Source organism: Rhyacophila brunnea, unplaced genomic scaffold (genome assembly GCF_057557595.1).
Source record: "Rhyacophila brunnea isolate RB1 unplaced genomic scaffold, BYU_Rbru_1.0 scaffold_19, whole genome shotgun sequence".
NCBI lineage: Eukaryota > Metazoa > Arthropoda > Insecta > Trichoptera > Rhyacophilidae > Rhyacophila > Rhyacophila brunnea.
This window is the reverse complement of record NW_028232848.1, coordinates 8,041,546-8,067,137: the sequence shown is the minus strand read 5'-3', so window position 1 is coordinate 8,067,137 and position 25,592 is coordinate 8,041,546. Positions and strand designations below refer to the sequence as shown.

At 32.5% G+C, this 25,592-nt stretch overlaps 1 protein-coding gene across 2 annotated transcripts in view; it reads left to right on the top strand.

The window, feature by feature from the left end:
• Nucleotides 1-6,211: 6,211 nt before the first annotated feature.
• Tm2 (tropomyosin 2) overlaps nt 6,212-25,592 on the top strand; it is a 34,165-nt gene continuing 14,784 nt past the window's right edge. The window contains exons 1-4 of one of the 2 annotated variants that reach the window (XM_085946037.1): nt 6,212-6,242; nt 21,679-21,837; nt 23,119-23,378; nt 24,340-24,457. In XM_085946037.1, the coding sequence (XP_085802163.1) occupies nt 21,724-21,837; nt 23,119-23,378; nt 24,340-24,457 (492 nt within the window). In that variant the 5' untranslated portion in view covers nt 6,212-6,242; nt 21,679-21,723. Of the gene's footprint in view, nt 6,449-21,678; nt 21,838-23,118; nt 23,379-24,339; nt 24,458-25,592 lie in introns of both variants that reach the window. The other variant, XM_085946038.1, reaches the window with a different exon arrangement.

Sequence of the window (25,592 nt, the reverse complement as noted above, 5' to 3'; positions counted from 1 at the left end):
CTTTAAATTTTTATTGTAAATTTTCTGTACTTTTACTCCTGCCTTATGCAGCATCTGCGCTATTTTCAATTTTAATGGAATTTTACTTCCCGTCGCTATCATGACGATGTTTTGGTTTCCCTTTGGAGTGACCCCAGAGTCTCTTCTGGGTTTTTTTCCAGAGGTCACCGTCTGCCATTCTTCTTCTTTTTCTCCAACCACTTCCTCTTCATCATCGTTTCTTTTCTTCTTCGTTTTTTTGGTTTCATTCACTTCCATCGTGGTGTTTTCCATTTTATTGCTTTTGCCGTTCACGCGGTCTTGGAATTCGCGCAACAGTGTGAACAAAAAACAGTGTGGACAACCCCTCGCTTCACAGCGTTTGACGCACTCCCCGCACAAAGTGCACTATCCGTGCAACAATAAATATTTTTCACTTTTTCTCAAGCACTGGCACTGATTGTCAAAATCACATGGGACCACACATGTTGAGTTTATTGTCAAATTCATTTACAAACAATATTATTTTTGTTGTATCCCGTATTTATAACCGTTCGCGAGTAACCAGGCGAATAGCGTCCCGAATACGCAAGCGAAGTTGTACAACCTCACTCCACCGCTGTTGGCTTCCGACTGTATTTACTTCTTATCAAGTACAAGTTTGAGCATATTGAGCATAATAATTCAACAGAACATTTGAAAACGTTGTATATAAAAAGTTCTTTTTATCTTGTAATTATTTAAATTGTAGAATTAGTTCAATGAAAACAAATACGTATGACTGACAAAGCTTATTGTGGACTATAATTTATGTCGGATCTTAACAGCTTACCTCCAACCTTCGCCACTGATGTCTTGTGTCTCGTGTGAAAAACGAAATATTCTTAATATTTAACCTCTCCGAATCCGTAGTTTTAATTATAGTATAACAAACATAAATCCTTCAATATCAGTACACTCAGACATGGTAAAAAAAATGAGAAGCACAATCATTAACACCCTGTGTTAATCGAGTATGTGTTATATTATGCATTACAAACAAAGTTGAAAATTGAGGTCTCTAACATCGTGAGCTCCTGGGAAAACTATCCTTCCTCTGATATGACCTGCTGATTAAGGATTGCAATACCGAATGAAAATGTCAATACCGGTTTTTCGGTATTTCTTATTGAATACCAGTATTAATACCGGTATTTCATAAACATTAAAAAAAACAGAAGTAGGTGCTTATCGATAAATATAGCTACTAAAATCTTTTTAAAATATTATTTTATAGCAAAAACCTACATACCTACACTTATTATGTTGACATTAAAAATATGTATTGATCATAATTGTTGTAGAACTAGTGATTTTTTATAAATAATTTGAATATATTCATAATTTTACCTAAAGTCCTCAAAAGTTCATCATGTGCGGTCCGGCTGCAGGAGAAGCTTCTTAAATTCAACGCATCAATAATAATTATAGAATAATTGAACATTTTTGTCACGGATGTTTTCCATTTCGAAATATTATTATGATAATTTGTAAAATATATTTGATGAAATTTGTTTTATTATTTTTTCACCTCATTTTCAAACACGTAAACGAGTGTGCTTTCTTAATACCGAAAATTGCGGTATTTTGGATGTTTAAAACCGGTATTTCAGTATTGATAAATACTAGAATACCGGTTTTGAAATACTGGTATTGCAATCCCTACTGCTGATGACTACAATTTAAAATGATATGGTCATTTATATAATTGAACTTTCGCTACAAACTTTGATGTGTAAATTCCTTTTTTGGATAATATATGATTAGATTTGAAGGTGGATTGTTATATTGCAGTTAACCTACCGACATACTATGAACTTTTTCCTTATACCCCATTGCCTTAAAAAAGTATATATATATATTGATTTAGTTAAATAGGCCATATTTAAAGAGTTTGTAAAACAACTTCAACTAAAACTCACTGACATAAGTGAAATATATCGACATCTGAAACAATTTGGTTACATACAGTTGTTGCCTTTTATTTGACATTAAGGTGACGCATCAGTGAAACGCCAAATAATTTTCAACTGTACGCGCGACGAAATTTTGGACTCGCTGCCATTCACTGAGAGAATGTTGACCCAGGAACACGTCACTTTGCTGCGTGATGGCGACGGGTCAATTAATTCTAAAATCGTGTAAAGATGACTAAAAACGTTACCCATTTACTTTAAAAAGAAAACATGTCAATGAATATATTATTATTGTTACTAATAGAACAATAAACAGAACATAAAATGGACGTATGTTGGATTTATATGACAATTAATATTTCGTTTGACAGGCGTCATTTTCACCCGCCACCCGCAATCCGCGCATCGCCTAGCGACGATCTTTTTAGACCGTGCCTCAACTAATGCATGGCCTTAACAATGACAGGTCAGTTCTGCTCTTTCAGAGAACAAACAATCGATTTTCATGACATTCCAGGACACGCAGATCAACATTAGTAAAAATGACAGTATTCTTGCATGAAATTTGCGACACGGATTTGGTCTTTTTGCATATTCATCATCTATGGATACACTCAATAATAGGTATGGCGATAACCATCGGACAAATGCTGTCATTCATATTATGTATCCATGAGATGTTACACGGGCACATGGACTCTCTAAAACTGATTGCGTTGAAAAATTGATTAAGCTAGACGAAAACACGTAACGGTAAAAAACTGAACGGCAGAAGATGTAGAGGCCTACGACCAGACAGAATATAATGATCAATGCTATGCATATTATATATAATATATATTCAGTGACTGGGTATGAATGGTAAGTGGGTTACTTTTTATTATTTGTGGTGCATATTTTCCCAAAGACCCAGCAGAGTACCTTAAACTGTCAATCTTAAACAATCCACTTATGCAATACGCAGCCTACCACCTTTTGCCTCACCGTAAAATATTATCTGACCGAATAATTATTTTGCTATGGATGTGGGTTAATTTCTTTTTCCTGGACGTATATTGGAAAGGTCCTTCATTTTTAAAAAAAAAAGCTGAATTTAGATTAATTATAATTCGACTTGAGACTTACTTCCTTTTTACACAGCGTGTACTTAGTTATATACATTGCAAATATCAAATAAAAGTACTTCTCAAAAAAATGAGGGTTACTCCCTTTTACCTAAACATAGTAAATATATATTAAACTGACATATAATCATTAATAATCATGTTTTGGAAACCAGAAGAAAGTCACATTCGAAAGTTCAAAGAGAAATTCTTCCAGGGACACGAACTGCCTATCGATATAATATTATGTAAAGTATTAAATACTTATGTTAAAAGTCGTTGTCCCAAGATGGAAGGCAAACACTTGAGTGTAATGGGGCGCTGAACCCTAGTTATAAATTGGTTTGCCATCGCCTTGGGGTCAAATGCAATGAAGAAGACCTGTTGATAGCAAATGACATGGCGATCTCTGCCAATGTTTTGAAGATAAGTTGCATGATTTCGGATACGTTGCATATGCATGTAAGTAGGTAACTGAGGCAGTGGTATTCAAACTGTGTGCCGCGGCAAAGCAAACTATACCATGTGACGTGGCAAGCTGTTTAGAAAAATTAACTAAATCAAGATAATTTTATACATGCACTTATCACGATTTGAAACTGATATTGAATACCTATCTCATTTTAGCAACTGGTTTCAAATATACTCCCAGGAAGTAAATACGGATAACTTCACATGAATTAAAAATCTGAGAGTAGTTGCAATGATTATGAGGTAATGCATTGCTTGGAGGTGGCAAATTAAGGAAGAAACGAATAAAACAATACCTGAGAGTAGATTCCGTAGAGTCGAACAAGTTTTCGCCTGCGGCACTAATAAGACGTGTATGTATATATCAAAAGTAAAAATCTTAAATTGCATGGTGTTGCCTTTCATTGTATTTATAGTTATTATTTATATTTTTTTGTGTGAATAAAACTTTAACTTGCGGTTCTCTACAGTGGAGAAAATGTGCTGACAAAATAGCTATATATTTTTTTTTATTTACAGGTGCCACTGTACAATTATTTTAATACTATTAAACATTAAATGTAATCGATTAGAAAAATAATATGTACCTACATTAAAGGGTTGCCATCATGCATTTAAGAGTTCAATTAATATTCAAATACTTGAGTAGAAGTTAGTATGTACTAATTTTACATACGATTTGAGACTAAATATAATGAGGTGCAGTTTTAGTCTTCTTAAAGGCGGCACTTTGGTATATTAAGTACTTGGGTGGTATCTAGATTGATTCTAAGACTTGATAAAACGTGGAGACAACAGGCTTAACCATTTCACTATTTCTTATTTTTAGGGCGCCGTGAAATAAATGACGCAAAGGGCACCGCGAGTCGGAAAAGTTTGAAAACCATTAGGAAAAAACGTAAAGCATACTGATTGACAATCTAAACTGATTCATGATTGAATACCAGGTCCTGCAATTTATTATAGTATGTGGGAGAACTCATGGAGAATTAGATCCATAAAGAAGAATCTAAGAACTTGATTTCATTGTGAATAACCTCGTAGTTCTGATCACCGGTGTGTATTGGTTGAAATGCCTTCGTAGAGGAAAAGGCATTTAAAGATGAAGATACTGATTGAATTCATTGACCAATGACCTGAAGATACGGTGGGGTATACCCGGGTTGTAAACGTTATTGTAATTATATGGAATCCCACAAATCGAAATTCATATTGCATTCTTTCATACGGGGTCTCCGAGTTCTTTCCCCGTGAGGTCACAATATATTTATGTGATTTTATAAAAGCCTGGGCGTTTGTGATTCTTTCTCCTCTATTACTAACAACACTACTGTTTTAACTGTCATTGTCCTCATGGCCTGTTGTAGTGTTAAAAAGAGTATATATGTAGGTACATATGTGCTTATATATATTTCAATTATAATATAATTACTTAAAATACAACACAATACATCAGAAACGGTTCCATATGCTTAGACGGACATTGTCAACTGATAGGTCCGGCAAATACATTGCATGTACAGCTATTTATACAAAGATATGATAAAAATTAATTTACTAAGCCACTGACAATATTAATAGAATATTCTGTGCTCAAAAACAATTAAATTTAATTGAACTTGCCGCACATAATAGATTATAATAATAATATGTATATTGTACCTACTTCAGGTTAAATATGAAATGAAAACTGAAAACCTCAGAGATATGTATACCTACATATTATTTGAAAACCACGATTAAAAAAAATCACTTTCCGGGCGAGTGCTCTCAACCGAATACTCATATATATCAATAAAATAATAATTTAATTAAAAATAAATTGAACGTCAAAACCAAATTACAAACATTTAGCCATTTCTTGATGGAATGTGAAACATCTCAAGATAGCATAGTTATTACGTAACTATTCGGTATAAGGGTACATGGATCAATAGATTTTATTGATATGTTTTTAAAAAATATGTGTTGCCAATAAAAAAATGACACTTTCTTAAATCTTCAATAAAAAATGTTTGAATGAAACAAATATTGTAGTACCTATGTACAAATATGTAAATAAATTAAATACTATTAAAAATAAATCAATCATTCAAAACTATTGTTGTTTTTATTTAATAAAACGCAATTTTTTATAGTACTTATTCCACTTTAATTAATATATTAGGACCGGTTTCGTCCGCCTCTTTCGCCAACTTTCAGTTGAAAATGTCCCACTGAGGCGGACGAAACCGGTTCTAATATATTAATTAAAGTGGAATAATTACTATAAAAAAATTGCGTTTTATTAAATAAGAACAACAATACAATGCAGTTCCACCATGAATTGACAGTTAACAAAATAAAAGAAACATTCAAAACTAATAGTATCAAATTTAATTTAATAATACTTATACAGTTTATATTGATGTAAAAACAGATAATAAAGAAACTCTCGAGTGTGCAGTGTTTATAATGTGAATCTACTATCTATTGAAATATATAAATTAGGAAATTTTATCAATTAATATGTAATTACTCGGTTAATTATATTACTAAAGACATTGCGAGAAAGTCGGACAATTAACATAATATTCAAAGCAGTTTGTCCGTCTGAAAAAGACTCCGGATTATTACGAATAAAAATCACTCTCCTCAACCTTCGAGCCAAAAATAATGGTTGCGGGAGCGTCGCGACGGAGAGCGCGTTCAGGCGTCGCGATCAGTGCCTGTTCTGCCAGCATCCACGCACCAGGTAAGACCGTCTCCCGGGAACCCCAAAAAAAATTGTGAAACAGTGATATTGTGACTGTGATTAACACCCTTCAACTGCTTATTTCTTTGCCACGAAGTGCTTCTAATATCCTAATTTAACAGGACAATCGTATGGTATTAAGCGAAAGTATCACGGCTGGATTTTAAGTGCCCAATGGACATGATTTTTCCGTTTTAATTATTGGTGTAGGTACATTGTGAAGTGGATTTTCAACGTGTTTGACAGCATACCATTAAAATATGATCGTTCCTTTTTTAAATTTGATAGTGACGCGTGTTCGTATAATATCTATGTATGTTTTTAGGTCGGAGAATTGCCACAAAACAGAAAAAAACCCCTACTTGTGTTACACAAATATTAAATTAGTTTTTACGGTCGACATGACGATAAAAGTTCATTAAACATTTTAAAACTTTAAAAAATGTGAAACTTCGTCGTTTTAGGCGCCGTCAAGTTTGTATTAAGTTTAGAAAAGTCAGTGGAAACTTTATCGAAGTGAAGTTGGTAACGGATATCGTGTTACGGAAAATTCATAATCGGCTTATATGAACGTCGTCCTCGTAGAAACGTCAAATTAATTTCATAACATGACAGTTTCCTGGCATCCATTTTGAATATAAATATAATTGATAATTGGCAATTATTTTAATACGATTTTAATTCATTTACTATATTAACATTTAATACAATTACTATAATAAATTATTAAAAATTAAATTTTTTTAAATATAAATAATTGATTGATTGTCAAGGTAGTCGGTAGAACCATTTATTTCACACATATATATCTCAAAACATGAGATGGAAACATTATGACGAACGTAATAGTGATTGAGTAGGTACCTATTAAAATAAGTAAGGTTTCTTTATTTTTTTTTTAGTTTTGAACAATGATTCTGGCTAATGAGTAATTAATTATTTGGCTTTCACTCCATTCTGTCGTTAACCACTGCCAAATTCACTAATTGGCTATTGTCAAATAGGGGATATATACATGCACAATTAAATCCTTTCAGAGTATACCCGGTCGGCCATTTTCTAAAGCGTAATTTTGCACGTAATTCGTTACGGTTTTGGCAGGTATTGTTAAATTTATAAATGCTATGTTGTGTATCTTTTAATTTCGTCCCGCGATGGACGATTGGTATAATGCTTCTGAAGCCGTGGGTCGTGATTTCAAACGCGCGTTTGGAAAAAAGTCACGTGTTGTTTTTTCAATTTGTGCTTTGATCCAAATCATGGACGTAATGAGTTGAGCAAATGGTTAATATCGTAAATAAAAGTCTGTTAAGAAGCTTCTTTGTGAGACACATAAGAACCACATCGGATTGTCGAGTTAATAATGAGATTATATTTTTTAATTTCGTGAATATTTTTTACAAGGTACATACATAATTATCAACATTCGATTTGATATTTTTATCGTTTCTATATATTCTTCATATATTTTTTTTAGAATTAGTGTGAATCATATTTTTTCATAGCTGTGCTGTGATAGTAAAATGAGATTTAGTCGAAAAACTTTGGTTATCACTTTTTTATTGATAAGTTATGTCGCGGCAAGCATGTTTCGAATTTAGGTTTTTATGTCATGTAAAATCTAAATTACTATAATTTTGATTATGAGTTAAATGCCGAAGTATTGTGCTGTGTTTTGATGTTATTAATAAATAATAATGAAAATTGTATTAATCAATAATTATGAATAACTCATCAAAATTGCAGAAATACTGAAAACCACTCAATGTCGTTTAAAATCTAGATGGCTTTCATAATTAATTAAATATAATGCTCGTTGAGAGGTTGGTGCTTTATTCGAATTTCTATTTTCAAAGACAAAAGAAGATTTTTGATGTAAAATATTTTTTTGTTATATGGTAATATTCTGAAGCGGATTTGATATTGTTTGAAAATGGAGGGATAATAAGTTTTCCAACTATGAAGAATGTTCTATGTCCATTCCCCTTTCGGCGGCGTGGAGCTGACGCCTCGCCCGCCCGGTGTCGAATGTCGTCGGCCATACTTGGTTTGGTCTATTTCGGTTGTCGAGAGAACCGCCGCGCCATCGGAATTCCTCCACGCATCCTATTTTCGATCATTTCGTATGCATATGCCAGTAAAATGGCGGCCGTGGATTTTTGCACACCGGCAGCGCCACTCTTCGCCCACGCCGCGGCGGCGATTCTAGGTACTATTTAAATTTCATATAAATGAAAATAGTTACATGGCCCGCTGGAATGGGCGAATTTAGACCGACATAGCCTGCCTGCTGGATGTCGATTTTTATTTTCGGATGAGCGAGCTTTCAACGAGTTATTGCCCCACTTGTTTAATGTAAAAATAAATATTTACAGCTGTTGTGAATTCGTGCAAGAAAAACATCACTGCAAAAACATATTCATTGAACACGCACACGAGTTCCAAATTTGAATAATTTCAGAACTAACTTCACGAACCCGCCTACCCATTATAACACGATTTCATATTATTTGCTTTCGTTCAAAGCTTTGATTACCTACTCATCTTTATTTCACTATGAAAATCAACATTAATAAAATTACATTTTGTCTAATTACCAATTGAATATAAAATCATTAGACGAGTCTTTAAAGGGCATTAAAAATATGTGCAATTATAGAACGTATCGAAGAAATCTCATTTTGTTCACAAAAAATATGAAGACAATTTGTATATTGATTGTTGAAAAGGCGCTAATATTTTTTAAATAAAATTACACGGTTCTACTAGGGATTGCAATACCGGTATTTCTAAACCAGTATCCAAGTATTTATCAATACCAAAATACCGGTTTTAAAATCAAAAATACCGGAATTTTCGGTATTATAAAAGCACACTCGTTTACGTTTTTGAAAATGAATTATGAGTTATGTGCAGCTAAAATGCAAATATATTGAGTGAATCCGACAGAGGTGAAAAATTAATAAATCAAATATATTTTATATAAGTAATTGTCGCGATGAATTATCATAATATTATTTCGAAATAGAAAATATCCGTGACAAAAATGTTCAATTATTCTATAATTATTATTGATGACTGTACCGGCGTTGAATTTAAGAAGCTTTTCCTGCAGCCGGACTTATTTGCACTTGCTGAACTTTTGAACGCTTTTGTTAAAATTATCAATATATGTATTCAAATTATTTGTAAAAAATCACTAGTTCTACAATTATTATCAATAAATATTTTTAAATGTCAACATAATAAATGAAGGTATGTAGGTTTTTGCTATAAAATAATATTTTTAAAGGATTTTACTAGCTATATTTTTATTGATAAGCACCTACTTCTCTTTTTTTAATGTTTAAGAAATACAGAAAAACCGGTATTGACATTTTCATTCGGTATCGCAATCCCTAGGTTCTACCAACAAACAATATTAGTTATCTGACTCGACGAATTCAAATGCTTCTGACCTACATAATTTTTTGAAAAGTTCATAATTTATTGTATTAGGATATTTTTGATCATCGTGGCATAGTTTTTAAATCAATAGCCGGTTTGAATACATATTTAAATATAGGTACCATTGAAAATAAACTCAATGTTATGTAGGTATATGACATTTTAACTACTTAAAAAAAGCTTTATCACCATTTTAGATCCTGAGCCAAGCACATGGGCTATATTAATCCACAAAGCTATATCAACATACGGATAATGGTTATTAGTTAAAACATTGAGTTGATGTTCTGGATCAAACACACGTTGAAAAAGCTACATGTGATTTTGCTAGACGTGGGATCTAGATCCGCAGTCAAAGTTTTAGATACAGGTGCTCTCCTACTGATTTTTTGTGGAGGATTTATGAGGAAATTGGCATACAATCGTCAGAGAAAAATATTTTATATAAAAAATAATAATATGATTTATAGCATGTTTTGTATTAAGTACCTATGTACAGAAAAGACTTTTGTTAATGCACTTTTGACATGCCGGATATCGAATATAACTAGCGACGTTACTAATAGCTTCCACATCCTCTGAAAAAACTAACTCATACACAAAAGGCAATTTAACACCGTATTTTTTTTTATCGTGTAGGTTGAGTTGTGAATAATTGATAATTCCGATATTCATTATATATTTAATAGTAGTACACCATATTTATTAAAATATATAACTTCACATAATAACTTTACATAAGATAGTTATCTTGGCTGTGACACTATTTATCAATAAAATTGATAGCTATCGTCTAAAAACTATTTCTGTGAATTCTAGTATATTTAAAATTCAAATTGTATTTATTTTTACATAAGTTTAGTGAACATTATAAATTATCAATTCAAGACGTTCACAACATGACATTTAGAAACAAAGAAATATTATTTAAACAGTATTATTATATAAAAGTTGTTAAACAGTAGAAAAGTGTAAATACAGAAAAAATATAAATTAGATACAAGGACGTACATTGAATGAGTTAAGCAGACCCTATTTTAAGAATTTATAAAACAATGCCCACCTATGCTCATCCTCACGTAGGTGGAATATGTCAATATCCGAAGTGATTTGGTTTAACAGAGTTATTACCCTCCCAATTGGCATTACCAATGGCAGGTTAGTTCTGCACCTTGGGAGAACAAACAACCAGAATGGCAGAAGAATGGCAGAGTTCTCATTTTCACCACGTATATCGATGGTAGTACGTAAATGGAATTCTACTAAGTATGTAATTTATATCTCAAATATTATTAGAAATTAACATCTAGAAACGCTGTAGTTTGCATTAAAATATTGTAATAAATTGACTGACAATAAGATTAAATAATAAGGACGTTGACTTTCCAGTTTTAAATACAATAATGTTTCGAATGCATAATAAAATTATGAACTCTGTAGCCATCTATATTTTGAATTAAGTACTTTGGTAGGTATATTTACATGATACTATTATGCTATATCAAGTGTCACATCTTTTTTAATTACATAAAGTACGACATTATTGAACTTGCTACCTAACTGAGCTTCTGTGTGGCTATTGGGAGATAATTTGAACTCAGTTATTATCCCAAGTCGACTTAGAAACAAATGACGATCAAATTCGAAGTCTTAAAATTCAAAGCACGCGTCTAATTCGTATTCATTATAACGCTCTCGGCTTGGTTGCCTCACCGATCTTCGGAAATCCCGGAAGAGAGATGCATCTGTGATGCAGAAAGATGCTTCTGTCTGTAGTCTGAATAATCAGGAGCGCCAACCTGTACTCAGTTAGTTGTGCGGACGAAAATAGTTTTGTCACCTGTGGTGATGGTAGGTATTCCGGCATAGAAACCTCACAGAATGCATAGCGCAGCACTTCCCAAACATTACCCACCACGGCACACCTTTTAAAATATAACATTTTCACAACAGACTGAATAATATATTATGTAGTTAGGCATCTACAACTTTTTTGGTCTATTAAATTCAAATACTAATATTATTTTACATCAAAATAATGATCAGATGAAATCTAAGTATATATAAAGATTTCTACAACCCTATGTGGATCTGGGCAGTCTCACGATGAGGTTTCTTAACAGATTTTTGTATTCCGAGAAATGTATGTTAGTCAGTTTGAGCAAGTCTTGCTCAAACTATTAGGTCAATACTCTGGAATCAAGCAAACATTGAAAAAGATTTTTAAAATTTTAAGAAAATTTTCCAGTCGCAGGATTCGATTTCCAGACCCCGACATTATAAGCCTGATACCCGCATGCCAATCGTGGGTGTTAGGGTGAAATAGTGTATTATATAAAAATCTTAAAAACATAAATCTTTATAATTTAGTTTAAATCGACCAGATCATTTTATTGAACAGCCATTGAAAATAATTACAAAGTTAAGTAATATGTACCAGATTAATTTCTTTGATTAGAGACTTCAAAGAAATAGTCATAATACCTGATCAAAAAAATAATTAAGATGAGTTTTTTGAATGCTTAATAGTAGGTAACCATTGACTGACGGTTAGATGCAACGGCATTTTTCGGCACACTTTACAATCGCTTGCGGCACACCTGTTGGGAAGATCTGGGTTAGTAATTTCAACCTGTTCTGTTTGACGGAACCCTTTCAACTTTTTATATAATAGCAATGATCCACTATAAATGCATGACACGTATTATGTACAACGTAGATATAGGGATAAACTACAAAATACATGTGTAACTCAGTCCACAGTGACATACTTAGGCAAATTTATTACTATTTTATTACTTATGCGTTATTATCTTATGCAGATACCTACATTTAAAAAAAAATATGACTTAATTATCCACATAAAATCATAATCTGTTTGTCACTTCATTTCGAGAACATTATCACTTTATAAGTCGAGAATGGTGATTAAATGACTAACTTGGTAAATATGCAAAAAAAAGCTTTACAATTTGAAAAATAAACATTTATCATTTTTTATTTTAATAAAAGAATTTCTAAATGTCTTCCACTTGAGATATATTTAAAAGGAACACAATTATTATAAAAGATTTTCTTCCAAATTCAAATGTAAAGTGTTTCAAAAATCCAAAAACAAAAATCTTAGTTTCCCTACTTCAACCATAAAACATCGTATCGAAATAATTAATGTTTACATAGGTACGAAGCAATATCAATCTGATCCGGTTCCGTTGATTTAGTATTTCGTTATAGTAAAATAAATTATATAATATTATTGCCTCAAAAATCTCTATGATATAAAACAAAACTTGCCAATTAAGAGTTGCGACGAATATTATTAATCGAAATAGATCTTTTATTTACGTCTCAATAATTGTCTCACAGTCATGACATATTAATATCTCTCAATCAATTATTCGATGTCGTATATTTCCTAATAGTGTACCTACATATATATATATGCATTGATTACGAAATTACTGCTCACTACGCAATTCTGTTGATCTTCCATTATTCCACTAGTATAACTTATTTAATTGGTGGTATCTACAATATCAAAGTAAGTAGGTAGGTAGGCAAATGTTATTTAATAATCTTGTGAATTGCAATAATCCACGTGGTAACCTTACCTTTCGGTATTTGTATATGTATGTTAATATACATACTGAGGGGTAGGGGTTTACGTAGGGTGTTGATTTAAACTTTTCCACTTATTAAAAACACTGATTCAGGGACATTAAGTATATTTCGCTTGACAAGTAGCAATTAATTACTAACAACATTTGTAAACGCACGCTTTGGCGCGTAAAAGGTAGAAAATCGTATTTAGAGGCGACGTAAGAGGCTCAAGGGTAGGTAACCGACTGACCGTACCCACTCTCGACCCTTCGTCCGCCCAGAAACAGATAACGGTAACTTTCTTTTTTCTTTATTTCGCTGTGCATTATGGTCTAGCCTTGACTCATTTACAATTAAAATAATATCATTATATTCCCAACTCTGTCGATTGGAGGATTTTTGATGGGGGATTTAGGCATTATGATAATACATATAATACATATTATTTGGTATCAATACTTATGTAGTTATTGTTTGTAAATATTTCGATTATTGATATAAGTGTATGATAAAACAGTAAAAAAACTGTACTGCCATATATAAACAAATTTGGAGGAAAGCGATATTTTTCAATTTTACGATTACAATTTTTTTTTTCACCTGAGTACGTAACTACGTGGGCTTTTTTTTTCAATTTCCTGTCATAAAGAACACCGTAAATAAAATTTAATATACCCGTAGGCATATGGTAAATATATCGGTTATACATGAATAATAATAGTGTATGAATGATTAAGTTTTATATACTTTACTACAATCTCTCCCTACTCCACCGCACCGTGCCTGTACAACTATGGGTCACGGGTTATTATCTCAAGTCTGGAAATTTTTCAAGTTATTTTGTCACTGTAACCTTGCAAATATATCTCATAGTATTAGTGTTAGCCCGGTCGTACATAGAAAATCGAATCGACTTGGATATGGTCTTAAATCAAAATTACTGGTAATAGTGCAATGACATTATTAATGGACGACGCACTCAATACAGTAGCTAGCAAGTAAATTCGCATGTATAGGTAGACGTCACGCAATTTCCATTATGCGATATCACGCATCGGGAATTTATAGCAATATGACCTTTATTGTGATGGCGTTAGAGCAGTGTTTCTAATTTCAATGTTCATTTGAGCGAACCCGTTCGAACCGAACCATTCGGCAGACCCAACAAAAAGCATCAGGAATTTATATCAATATCACCTTTATTGTAATGGCGTTCGAAAAGATTATGCCATTCGGCAGACCCGACAATAAAGTGAGTGTCATTTTTTTCCCCAGATGATTCGTCCATATTAATGTCATTGTAATAGTGTAACTGTCTTCTGCGTTGTAAGAGGCTATGGCGAGATAGTGACGTCACACGATTATCTAAAATGAATGAAAGATGCGACATTTTGCTATTCTACCTGCGCACCTATTAGTGATTTTTTTCTACGTGACAAGTTGATGTTTTTTTCTACCAAAAATATCGCACTCTCGTTATGTTTGGAAGTAAACTAAGTTACATTTCAATGACAACAAGATTACATCGACAAAATTCGATGCAAGACAGGTTGCTATGTGCGACCCGGCTTAAGTGACATGCAACTAGTATAATCACTTATCTCAGAAATATTATTATAAGCTTCACTTTGAAAAATATTATAGTACAAGCATACAGTTTTTAGCGTCTAGTTTTTGTATTTTTACTATTATAATAATTGCAATCCTATTATTCGAAAAAAATGTATATCACTGTCGAATATGTGATGTGTGATTATTTAAATACAAGTAGTCCCGTCCCATAAAATTGACACGATTTCTAATTGTTGATTAATTTGACTTAATGATAAATAAACAAATATTCGAAACATATTTCTATTCAATAGACTATTTTTCTATATTCAACAAATCATTCAAAAGATTTGAGATTGGCAGACGTTGACAATGAAACAAAGTTAATATCTATTAATAATACCTTGATTGTAAGATTGATTTATAAGACATTTCAGAGGTATGGATATTAGATAATTTCGTCAAAATTAAATAGGACGTAGGTGGCTCAATTGTAAAGCACATTTGCGCGAATCCGATAGGTGTGTTCGATTCAAATACATAATATATCTGTATATATATATTCATGGCCCCCACATCCTAAAGCAGGCCCCCAGCTCAGAATCATTGGCGGGCCCCCCTACCTATCGCTAAGGTTAAAGGCAGTCTGATGTTCTACAGTGGCGTTTTCCAAATGGTTTTCGAGGTCAAATAAAATTCAGTGCAGATTTTTTAACACACAATAAATTGCGTCGCACAACCTTATATTTTAAAATGTGAATAAACCTGAAGTAAAATAGCGCTTTTTTACTACTTATTAGAGGAAATTTAAGATGTGTGTTTATCTCATTTATCTGGTCGATCGCCACGCCGGGCTCCCCTTCTGCACGGGCCCCTAAGCTAGAGCCCTGTCAGACCCCTCCTTGTGGGGGCCATGTATATATTTACAAATTATGTACCTATATTTTTGTCTATAAAAGGAATCATGTTTTAATTTATTTGTTGAAAAGCTTTGTCTTAAAACTTTCTACTCAAGTTTCCTCTTGAGTGAGATTTTCTTTTATCGGTACATATATAATTTTATCTCATTTATCTGGTCGACCGCCACGCCAGGCTCCCCTTCTGCACGGGCCCCTAAGCTAGAGCTCAGACCCCTCCTTGTGGAGGCCATGTATATATTTACAAATTATGTACCTATATTTTTGTCTATAAAATGAATCATGTTTTAATTTATTTGTTGAAAAGCCTTGTCTTAAAACTTTCTACTCAAGTTTCCTCTTGAGTGAGATTTTCTTTTATCGGTATATAGATAATTTGCGTGTGTAATAATCTTCATAACAAATTGAATAATGATTTAGTGTAGGTTTCACGCGTACACATTTTGTTACCGTCCCACATCTTGGTATCGAGCCAACGTTGTCTTCAACACTCTAAATCTATTCTATTCGTAAACTCAAGTATTTTCAGACCGACAATACTACTGTGGTTTTATCTCATTGTTATGATATATTTAAAATATTTAAATCGCGATCTGGGAGAGTTTATTACTTGGCAAACGGGAGAACCGGGTTTGAATGCCATTATTAAATTTATAGTTTTTGGCACATTGCTATTTAAAACAATACTACGCTACATTTAATAATAGTTTTATATTATTATCTAATATAATATTACACGTAGGTAACATATCTAAACAGTTTCTTCTTCTAAAGCAGTAGGTCGAGGGCTCGATCCCGTATCGGATAATTTAAACACGTATCTATCTCTAGAGATTTAATATTATATTGAGTTCATGCTCTGGATCCAAATATACCTACATTGATGTCGATCGATACACGGGATTCGAACACCCGCGACATTATAAACACGCGTTCTGACTACTAGTTCAATACGATTAGTTTTAAGTTAATCGAAAATGTCAACATTAATTTAACTTAATATTTGACTGCCAACTTAAAAGAGTGAAAAATATGGTAATACATACATTATATTGTATAAAAAATTCAAGTAATTTATATATAATATTTTTCATATAATATACGGCAAACTACCCAATACATAGGACTGCTTATAAACAACATAGAACTATTTGAAATTCTAATGTTATATTGTTTATTCAAGATTATCTATGTACTGAAATATATCCAAGACTTAATACTGTTAATTGAAAATACAGATGTTCTTTATATATGTGTCAATATTGTGTTTTTTTATACTTCGATAATACATATTGACATCAATAGTTATTAGTAATAATGTCAAAACTAGATTCGAATTGATCCTAACGACGTATTTTAATCATGATAATAATTGTATTAAGTTTATTTAAATTAAAAATATTAATAATATTATAAATGGTATTTGTATAGATAGACCATAGATAGACCATAGATAGCGTAGTTATTAATTTATATATTTCTGCTATATTAGTACTTTGGTGGTTTACTTAGTGGAAAGAGCTTTTGCTTGAGAAACGAAATACGTGTATACGAAATACTCTCGTTTGTCTCATTCCAAGATTTTTATATTAAATTCTTAGGTCTTTCCAAGTAAATTTAATTTTGACAATTTTCAGTAAGGTTTCAATATTAATAAGGTTATATATAGCTTATAATAACTAGTCATGAAACATTTTTATTTCTTGCAAATACATTTTATAGCTATAGACAAAACAATTTTCCAATGAAGGAAAGTTTGTTAGTTAGGGTACAGTGTATTTAATGAGGAATTAAGGCCATGCATTAGTTGAGACACGGTCTAAAAAGATCGTCGCTAGGCGATGCGCGGTTTGCGGGTCGCGGGTGCAAATGAGGCATGTCAAACCAAATATTATTTGTCTTATAAATCCAACATGTGTCCATTTAATGTTCAGTTTATTGTTTTATCAGTGACAATAATAATATATTCATTGACATGTTTACTTTTTAAAGTAAATGGGTAACGTTTTAAGTCATCTTTACACGATTTAGGAATTATTACGGCCGTCGCCATCACGAAGCAAAATGACGTCCTTCCAGCTCTACATGCTCTCTCAGAATGGGAGCGAGTGCAAAATTTCGTCGCGCCTATGGTAGAAAATTATTTGGCGTTTCACTGATGAATCACCTTAATAGATCAATATGAATAAGTCCATTAGCGAAATCTTTGAAATAACTATATTTTTGTTGACAATGATTAATGACATAATTAAATACATTTTTTTCCCGACCATGTCCGATACTAATAAGACGAGATTTGTATTAACAGATTAAGTTTTTACGAGAAATGGATGACAGCCACTTGCTCAACCTATTAAGTCCATACTCTGACTCATACACAAATTGAAAAACAATATGTGTACTTGCCAGACCCAGGATTCGAATCTGGTATCCACGACGCTATAAGCCGAGCAGCCATCGTAGGTCAATACATTGATACATAGAAAAAGACAAGCGTTGAAATTATGAGTGAATAATCTCTGTGAATGGCACAATATTGTGATTAATGAACCTTCATTATGATAACCATAGACAATGTGAACATATTTATCATCGTATTCTATCTCCTGTGAGCAATGAAACAATGCTATATACAATAATTGATTTATAAATATCTTTATGATGTAAATCCCTTTTTTTTTTAAAATAGTAGAATGGTTTAAAAGGGTCATCGACAGAGTGTGTTATTAAAAACCACTTTCAAAATAATATTATCATGTCTTGTGTTCACAATAAAATACCAACTAAATTATATAGTGGCATTCTCTGTTGAAAATTTAAATAAGTCAAGTTATTTATATTATGTTTTTTTCAACCACTAATATAATATCAGTAGTGTTCGGCTGAAACAACATAAGTCGATTTTTCTGGAAAATGAGCTTTAAGCCCTATTTAATGGAAGCTTTTTGCCCTAGATTTGAGTAAAAGTACATATGTAAGTCATTAGTAAATTTTAAGCTGTTAATAATCGATGTGAAATACTGCATACGTAAATTAGAACTAATTTCAAGTTGAGCATAATTTGACTTATAATATGTTGTTTTAATCATTCTAATTTACTAAATTTAAAAAATAATAATACATTTTATGTAGTATGTAGGTATGTATGAATTGAACTTAGTTTTATGTATGTACATTGAAGTTAATGGTCCAATCAGATCACACCGCCCCGTACCACACCCGGTCGTAATCAAGCGTATCACAGTACTCTACGTTTGGTGTGAAGCATCAGAATTTTTATAAGTTGGAATGTCCCAGTCGTACTGGTTTTTTGAGGTTTCCATGCGTTTATGCTTTGACTGAGTTTGCATGACTTCAAGCTAAGAGTATCCATAGAACATATTAATTCGTTAGAAATGTAAAGCCAGTCGCGATAGACTAAGATTTCGAAGCCAAATTCTGTTTATGATTTAAAGAAGCCTTCGTAATGTCTTAAAATATTACCAAAATAACGCGTTTTGGTTACGTGACAAAATTTAATTCATTCAGGCATTATAAATAGTATAATTTTTAACACGTGTTTAACTTCATCTCATATTTTTCCATAATCGAGAATTAAACCTTGTTAGTACCACACCCACAAAGTAACGCATGTACTTTTATGTATATGTCCCCTGAGAGTGTACATAGGAATACGTAAAGGCATAATTTAAATATGAAATAAACAAAGTCTTATACAAAGGCGCAAATATTCTAAATGTAACTAAATTGGCTTTACATCAGACGCCCTTATCAACCTAACAGTTTATTAAACTGACTTGAATGACACTTGCCTTTCTTCTTTACTGATTTATATCATCATCATCAGCCGGGGTCAATCCACTGCTAGATGAAGGCCTCCCCAAGTTTCCCACAACTCTTTCGGTCCTGTGTCGTTCGCTACCACGTATTTCCGCTGAACTTTATCAGTTCGTCAATCCAGCGGCTTTTAGGGCGACCCTGTGGCCGTTTCGTGCCCCTTGGGTACCACTGGATGATGACATTTGTCCAGCGGCCGTCCTTTCGACGGGAATTGTGCCCCGCCCATCTCCATTTCAGCTGTTTGGCAACGTCTATTACATCGCGTACTCATGTCTGCTTCCTAACCCATTCGTTTCTCTTACGGTCCTTTCGCGTGATGCCCAACATACACATCTCCATGCCTCGCTGTGCGACTCTTAGCCTTTGGACATCTCCCGTGTTGAGGGTCTACGTCTCGCAGCCATACGTGAGCACGGGCAGCACACATTTATATAGTAAACAGTTAAATCTAATAGCAACATTTAAAAGATCATTATTTAAAAAAATGCTCTCCTGCTACGTTAACATTTTCGAAAGATATTATATCCAAACGGAGTTTTACCCAAACAATACAGCTGTATTATAATAGTATAAAAGTAAACACAATTTCCTTATATTATATCAATATTGATATTCTGTGTAAATAGATGTTCTAGCGTGGCGCAGATGTACGTAGCGCCTACGCTACGTCACGTGTACGGCCTTCTACGCCGCGTAGGCATAGCCGTAGACGTGCGAGGTTTTTGTGTATAAAGCTGATACGTAAACAAAATAATTGACATTCTACGCGGCATATTTCCTATTATATCGGAAGAGTAATATAGTTGCTTAAAATAATCGATAAGGATCTCCAAATGTTTTTAATAAAACTGTTAATCGTATATCTTATATATAATGTAAATGTGCTATAAAAGAAAGGTATTGCTTTATTATTTACTACATACGTTTAACATTTAGAATAAAAACTATGATTGACCTCAATAGTTATGTCTTCATTTGTTAAATAATATATTATTTCTGAAAAAAAACTATAGTACACCCAATGACATTAATATGGACGAAGCATCTAGAAAATAAAATGACACTCACTTTGTGTCGGGTCTGCCGGATGGCGAAATTCATATTTTAATATCGGTATCCTACGCTCAAATGAACATTCTGCTTGTAAGCGGTCTGGCGACACCGCTGGGTCTGCCAGTACAAAATTTCTGACTGTCAGGTTTCGACTCCACCGTTATTATTGTGTTACAAAATGCCAATGTGCCTAGTAAAAAATTGTAAAAAAATCTACTAAACACTCCAAGAAAGATGGGATATCACTTTTCATGTGTTACTATTATTTATTATTTATAAAATGCCATTTTAAGATATTGATGAATGTTTATTCAATGCAATTGAATGACAGGAACCAGACAGTCAGTCGCCTGTGATTCGCTGGGCTCACTTGCGTCTAATCTCCGAGAAGTCGTAAGTAACCGAGAATCTGTTTCTAACGCAATGAGTCATGACACTAATACGCCATTACAATAAAGGTTATATTACTATAAATTCTCGAAGCTTGTATCGCATAATGGAAACGGATACGTCATATGGTCACGTGACATTTACCTATACATCTGTGAATGACTTTCATGTACAATTTCTCGTGCGCGCCGGGTATGAAGTGAGTTGTCCATTTAATATGTCATTGAGTACACCGAACATATTTCGTTTTGAATCCTTAAAAATTATATAATGTTTGAAACATTCACGGTTATTTTTTTTATACTGTACACAACCAAATACATGAATTTCGATGGATAATAATAAATTATAAAAAACTTTAAATAACAGTACATAATATAATATATCAAAACAGGCCGCCATCTTGTTCATGGCCGCCATTTTACAAAGCACGAACAATAATGATAATAATTTTATATGGGTACCAATGATTGAACCATACTTAAAACGTAGTGTAATAGTTGCAATATAAAAACTCCACGTGGCTCCCCCTAGTTATAGTCGAACCATTTTGATTGCATGCGATAACATAACCACAATGTTTACTGGAACTGTTATAATGATAGTTATCTGATGTATTTTTTTCTTTTTGGTTACAGCGTTGATTTTTTCCCGAGCCGTAGACCACACTCCCAGCCTTCAAAATGGACGCGATCAAGAAGAAGATGCAGGCGATGAAGCTGGAGAAGGATAATGCCATGGACAAGGCCGATACCTGCGAAGGCCAGGCAAAGGATGCCAACTTGAGGGCGGATAAGGTGACCATTAACAAATTACACAGAGAATGATTTTGAGACCGCCCATCATAAAAAATAAAATAAAAACCGAAAACAAACATCAATCTATCTCTTCCCTAGAATTACATCATTAATTTAACAAATCGGAGTTAGTAATCGATGATAGTTTATATATTGATGTAGATTATAGTAATGTACGTATTTAATATGTTTTAAAACTCAGAAATATGTGTAGTTCTTACTAGCACAGTAGTGACAGATGCCATAATTTTCGGATTCGAATTCCTCGTCTAACAGATTCACATGTTATTTTTCTAATGTGTATTTGATCTAGAGCAGGGGTAGTCAACCTGGCCTTACCTCCCACTAGTGGGCGTTCCAGTTTCATGGTGGGCTGTAGGGGTTTTAAAAACATTTTCATTATATTTTTTTGTATTCTCACAAAAATTGAGACAGATATCCAGTATTTAGTTTTGCAGCATCAGCCTCAGGGATCTAATTAATAATTTAATTGATTTAATATAATTTCATCAGACTTAATGCTTATATGTATGCAAAGTATAAATGAAAAGATAGATTTAACTACAGTATTTACTTAAGTTGTTTTATTAAGATTTATTCTGTCAAACTTAGCGAAAGTATGACATAAAGTATTTGGTAAGTAATTATTATTATATGCTTTAACTTGATGTAACTCAACTGTTTTATAAATTTTCAAAGTAAAGTTACTTCCTTACTTTATAAATCACCATTACTGTGGAACTGTTAGGTGGTTAGAAAATTTTACTACTAACAGAGATACAAAAGTGGGCGGTAGGTATAAAAAGTTGACTATCCCTGATCTAGAGCAAGACCCCATCGATTTAGGGGAATAACTAACTAGTTACAATTTTTCGTAAAAAAACAGTATATTCCAATCCTGTCTGTGGTGGCCAGTTTGAGAAAGAACATAATTAAGTTATGTTCGTGAAAATTAATTGAAATTTGATTACTTAAAAAACGTTCAATACAAAATATGTACCTATATTATTATAAGCATAAGGGCTTTTTTACACAGGCTTAGTGCTAATTATTATTAGTACTTAATACTGTAACTAATACCACCACGTGTAAACAGACCGAATTAGTAATAAGCATTATTATACGGCCTGTTTACACGTGTCGGTATTTAATGCGTCTAGCAAGTGCTAAGCCCGTAGAGAGAAAACTTAAGTATACATATCAATCTGAATGTATGAGGCCAAATTAAAAATGTCTTTGTCAAACTTGAAAGTAAAACAAGAATTTCGTAAATCCTTCCAGATCAACGAGGAAGTGCGTGATCTCCAGAAGAAGCTCGCGCAGGTAGAGCAGGACCTGATCACCAACAAGAATGGTTTGGAACAGGCCAACAAGGACCTCGAAGAGAAGGAAAAGACCCTTACCACCACCGAATCTGAAGTAGCTACCCAGAACAGGAAGACACAACAGATTGAGGAGGACCTCGAGAAGTCTGAGGAGAGGCTTGGATCAGCCACCAGCAAATTGGTTGAGGCAACAGCATCCGCCGACGAGAACAACCGGTATGTTTAACAAACACTACTTCTCTATTACAACAATATAATACTTTAGATATTATGTACCTAAATATTGTATATTTCTCGATTTATTACAAGAACCATAACAGCAGAATCTAGCTAAATTAACTTGAAAATAAACACCATCCAGAATTCTTAATTATTTAACTCAACTTAGTCAGATGTGTTTCTACCGTATTTTAAATGGCTTCGTTCTGAGCCACTTTTTCGTACATTTACTACGCGCTACGGATATTGTAAGCGATGCAATATAAGTTGCCGATATTGACCTCTCAAAGATAGGCGCGTATTTTAGGGATTTATTCGTCTAAATATGGTTCTTCACCACGCTCTTAACCATGCCAATGACTAAAAGACAAAAAATGTATGATAGAGAAGCTAAAAACAGTTACTGATTAAATTATCCGTAAAATAATTTACATCGCATCATTGTCAAGACCGCAAAGCGCTTGAATATTTTTTTGAATTAAGTCATTCATCAATTTCATAAATTATTAAATGTGTAAACATTGCTTAAATAAAACTTAAAACTTGAATTTGTTGCGAATGGGTGTCATCGTTTTATTAATTACAACATTGACTATTTCGAATATGAAACTTGTTTGACTTATAACGGAACAAAAGCATTCGAATTGTAATAAAATTCTAGCTGTAATTACATTTGAAAGGATAGACCGTGTATAGGCAGCCAAATACATTTTGCTATGGCTACCAATTCAATCATAATAAACCCGTATATTAATCGCCATCTAGGGTTGTATTATAAAATTCAAACACTATTAGTAAACTTTTTAATAAGAATCCAAATACCTTGGTAAAAATTAATAAATTAAAATATAAATAAAGGATGGGTATTATCATATTATGACTAAAATCCATTCTGTCGACTCTGTATAGATTTTTTAATGTGAATGTTCACTGATTTTACTGATTATTTATATTTCAGTATGTGCAAAGTATTGGAGAACAGGTCCCAGCAAGATGAGGAGCGCATGGACCAACTTACCAACCAGCTGAAGGAAGCTAGGCTCCTGGCTGAAGACGCTGACGGCAAATCTGATGAGGTATTATTAACAACTATTGCCCTTATACATGCATATGTTTTGAACTTGTCCATAGACAATAATATTATATGAAATCCAAAAACCTACAATATTAATTAAAAATAATATAATATATCTTAGTTTACTCTCAATAATTTACATTGGCGGAAGAAAAAATCGATTGCCTGATTAATTGATTCAAAACTGTATAAGATTATCATATGTCACTGTGTGTTATTATGGTATTAAAATTACACAGATTACAATCGCATAAATAGCAAATTAATTATCCATGAAATATAATAATAATAGTGGATCACATAGAATTTATAAGAAATCAATATTATGAGGCGTCTATTTACAATTTTTTATAAACCTACAATTCAATATTTTGAGATTACTTTTTTTTTCCAAATTAGAATAATATCATCAACTCTTAATTGCAACATAGGTATATAAGTAAAATATATCGACATTTATTTGTTTCATTTTAAAATTCGAAACATTTTATTTTTGTATGCCTTTCGAGGGTTTCGAAAATTATTGATAGTTCCATTATGTGAGAAACAAGATTTATAGAATATGTACGTATTTTACAACGTTTTTATTAGCTCTGTTTTTCCGGTGGTTGTTTGTCCAATACAAATCTTGCAATCGATTTTTAACTAACTTCCCGACTAGCTAGACATTTAAAACTTTTAGAATTTAACAGAACACGATATCAATGCATTCTTTCAATACTTTTAGCCATATTTAAGCAGAATTGAATTCATTTTCAGTTAATTCTGCTTTGTATGAAAAGTTATTTCAGAAAAATCCGTAAAAAGTAAAATACTATTATTGGTTGCTAAGAGGGTGGTCCTAGCAACTAAATTATTAATATATACGTGTATTAACTATGGAAATCAAAATTACATTTCAGTATTCTATATTTGTTTGTTTGTTTGTTTTTTATTTACTTCATATCAAGTACAAGTTTGAGCATATTGAGCACAATAATTCAACAGAAAATTTAAAAACGTTGTATATAAAAAGTTCTTTTTATCTTGTAATTATTTTCTTAAAATTTGACCATATTATATGGACTTATCTGTTTTTGGAAATATAAGCCTCTTATATAATATAATTAATAATACACTAACTCGTGATAAATAAA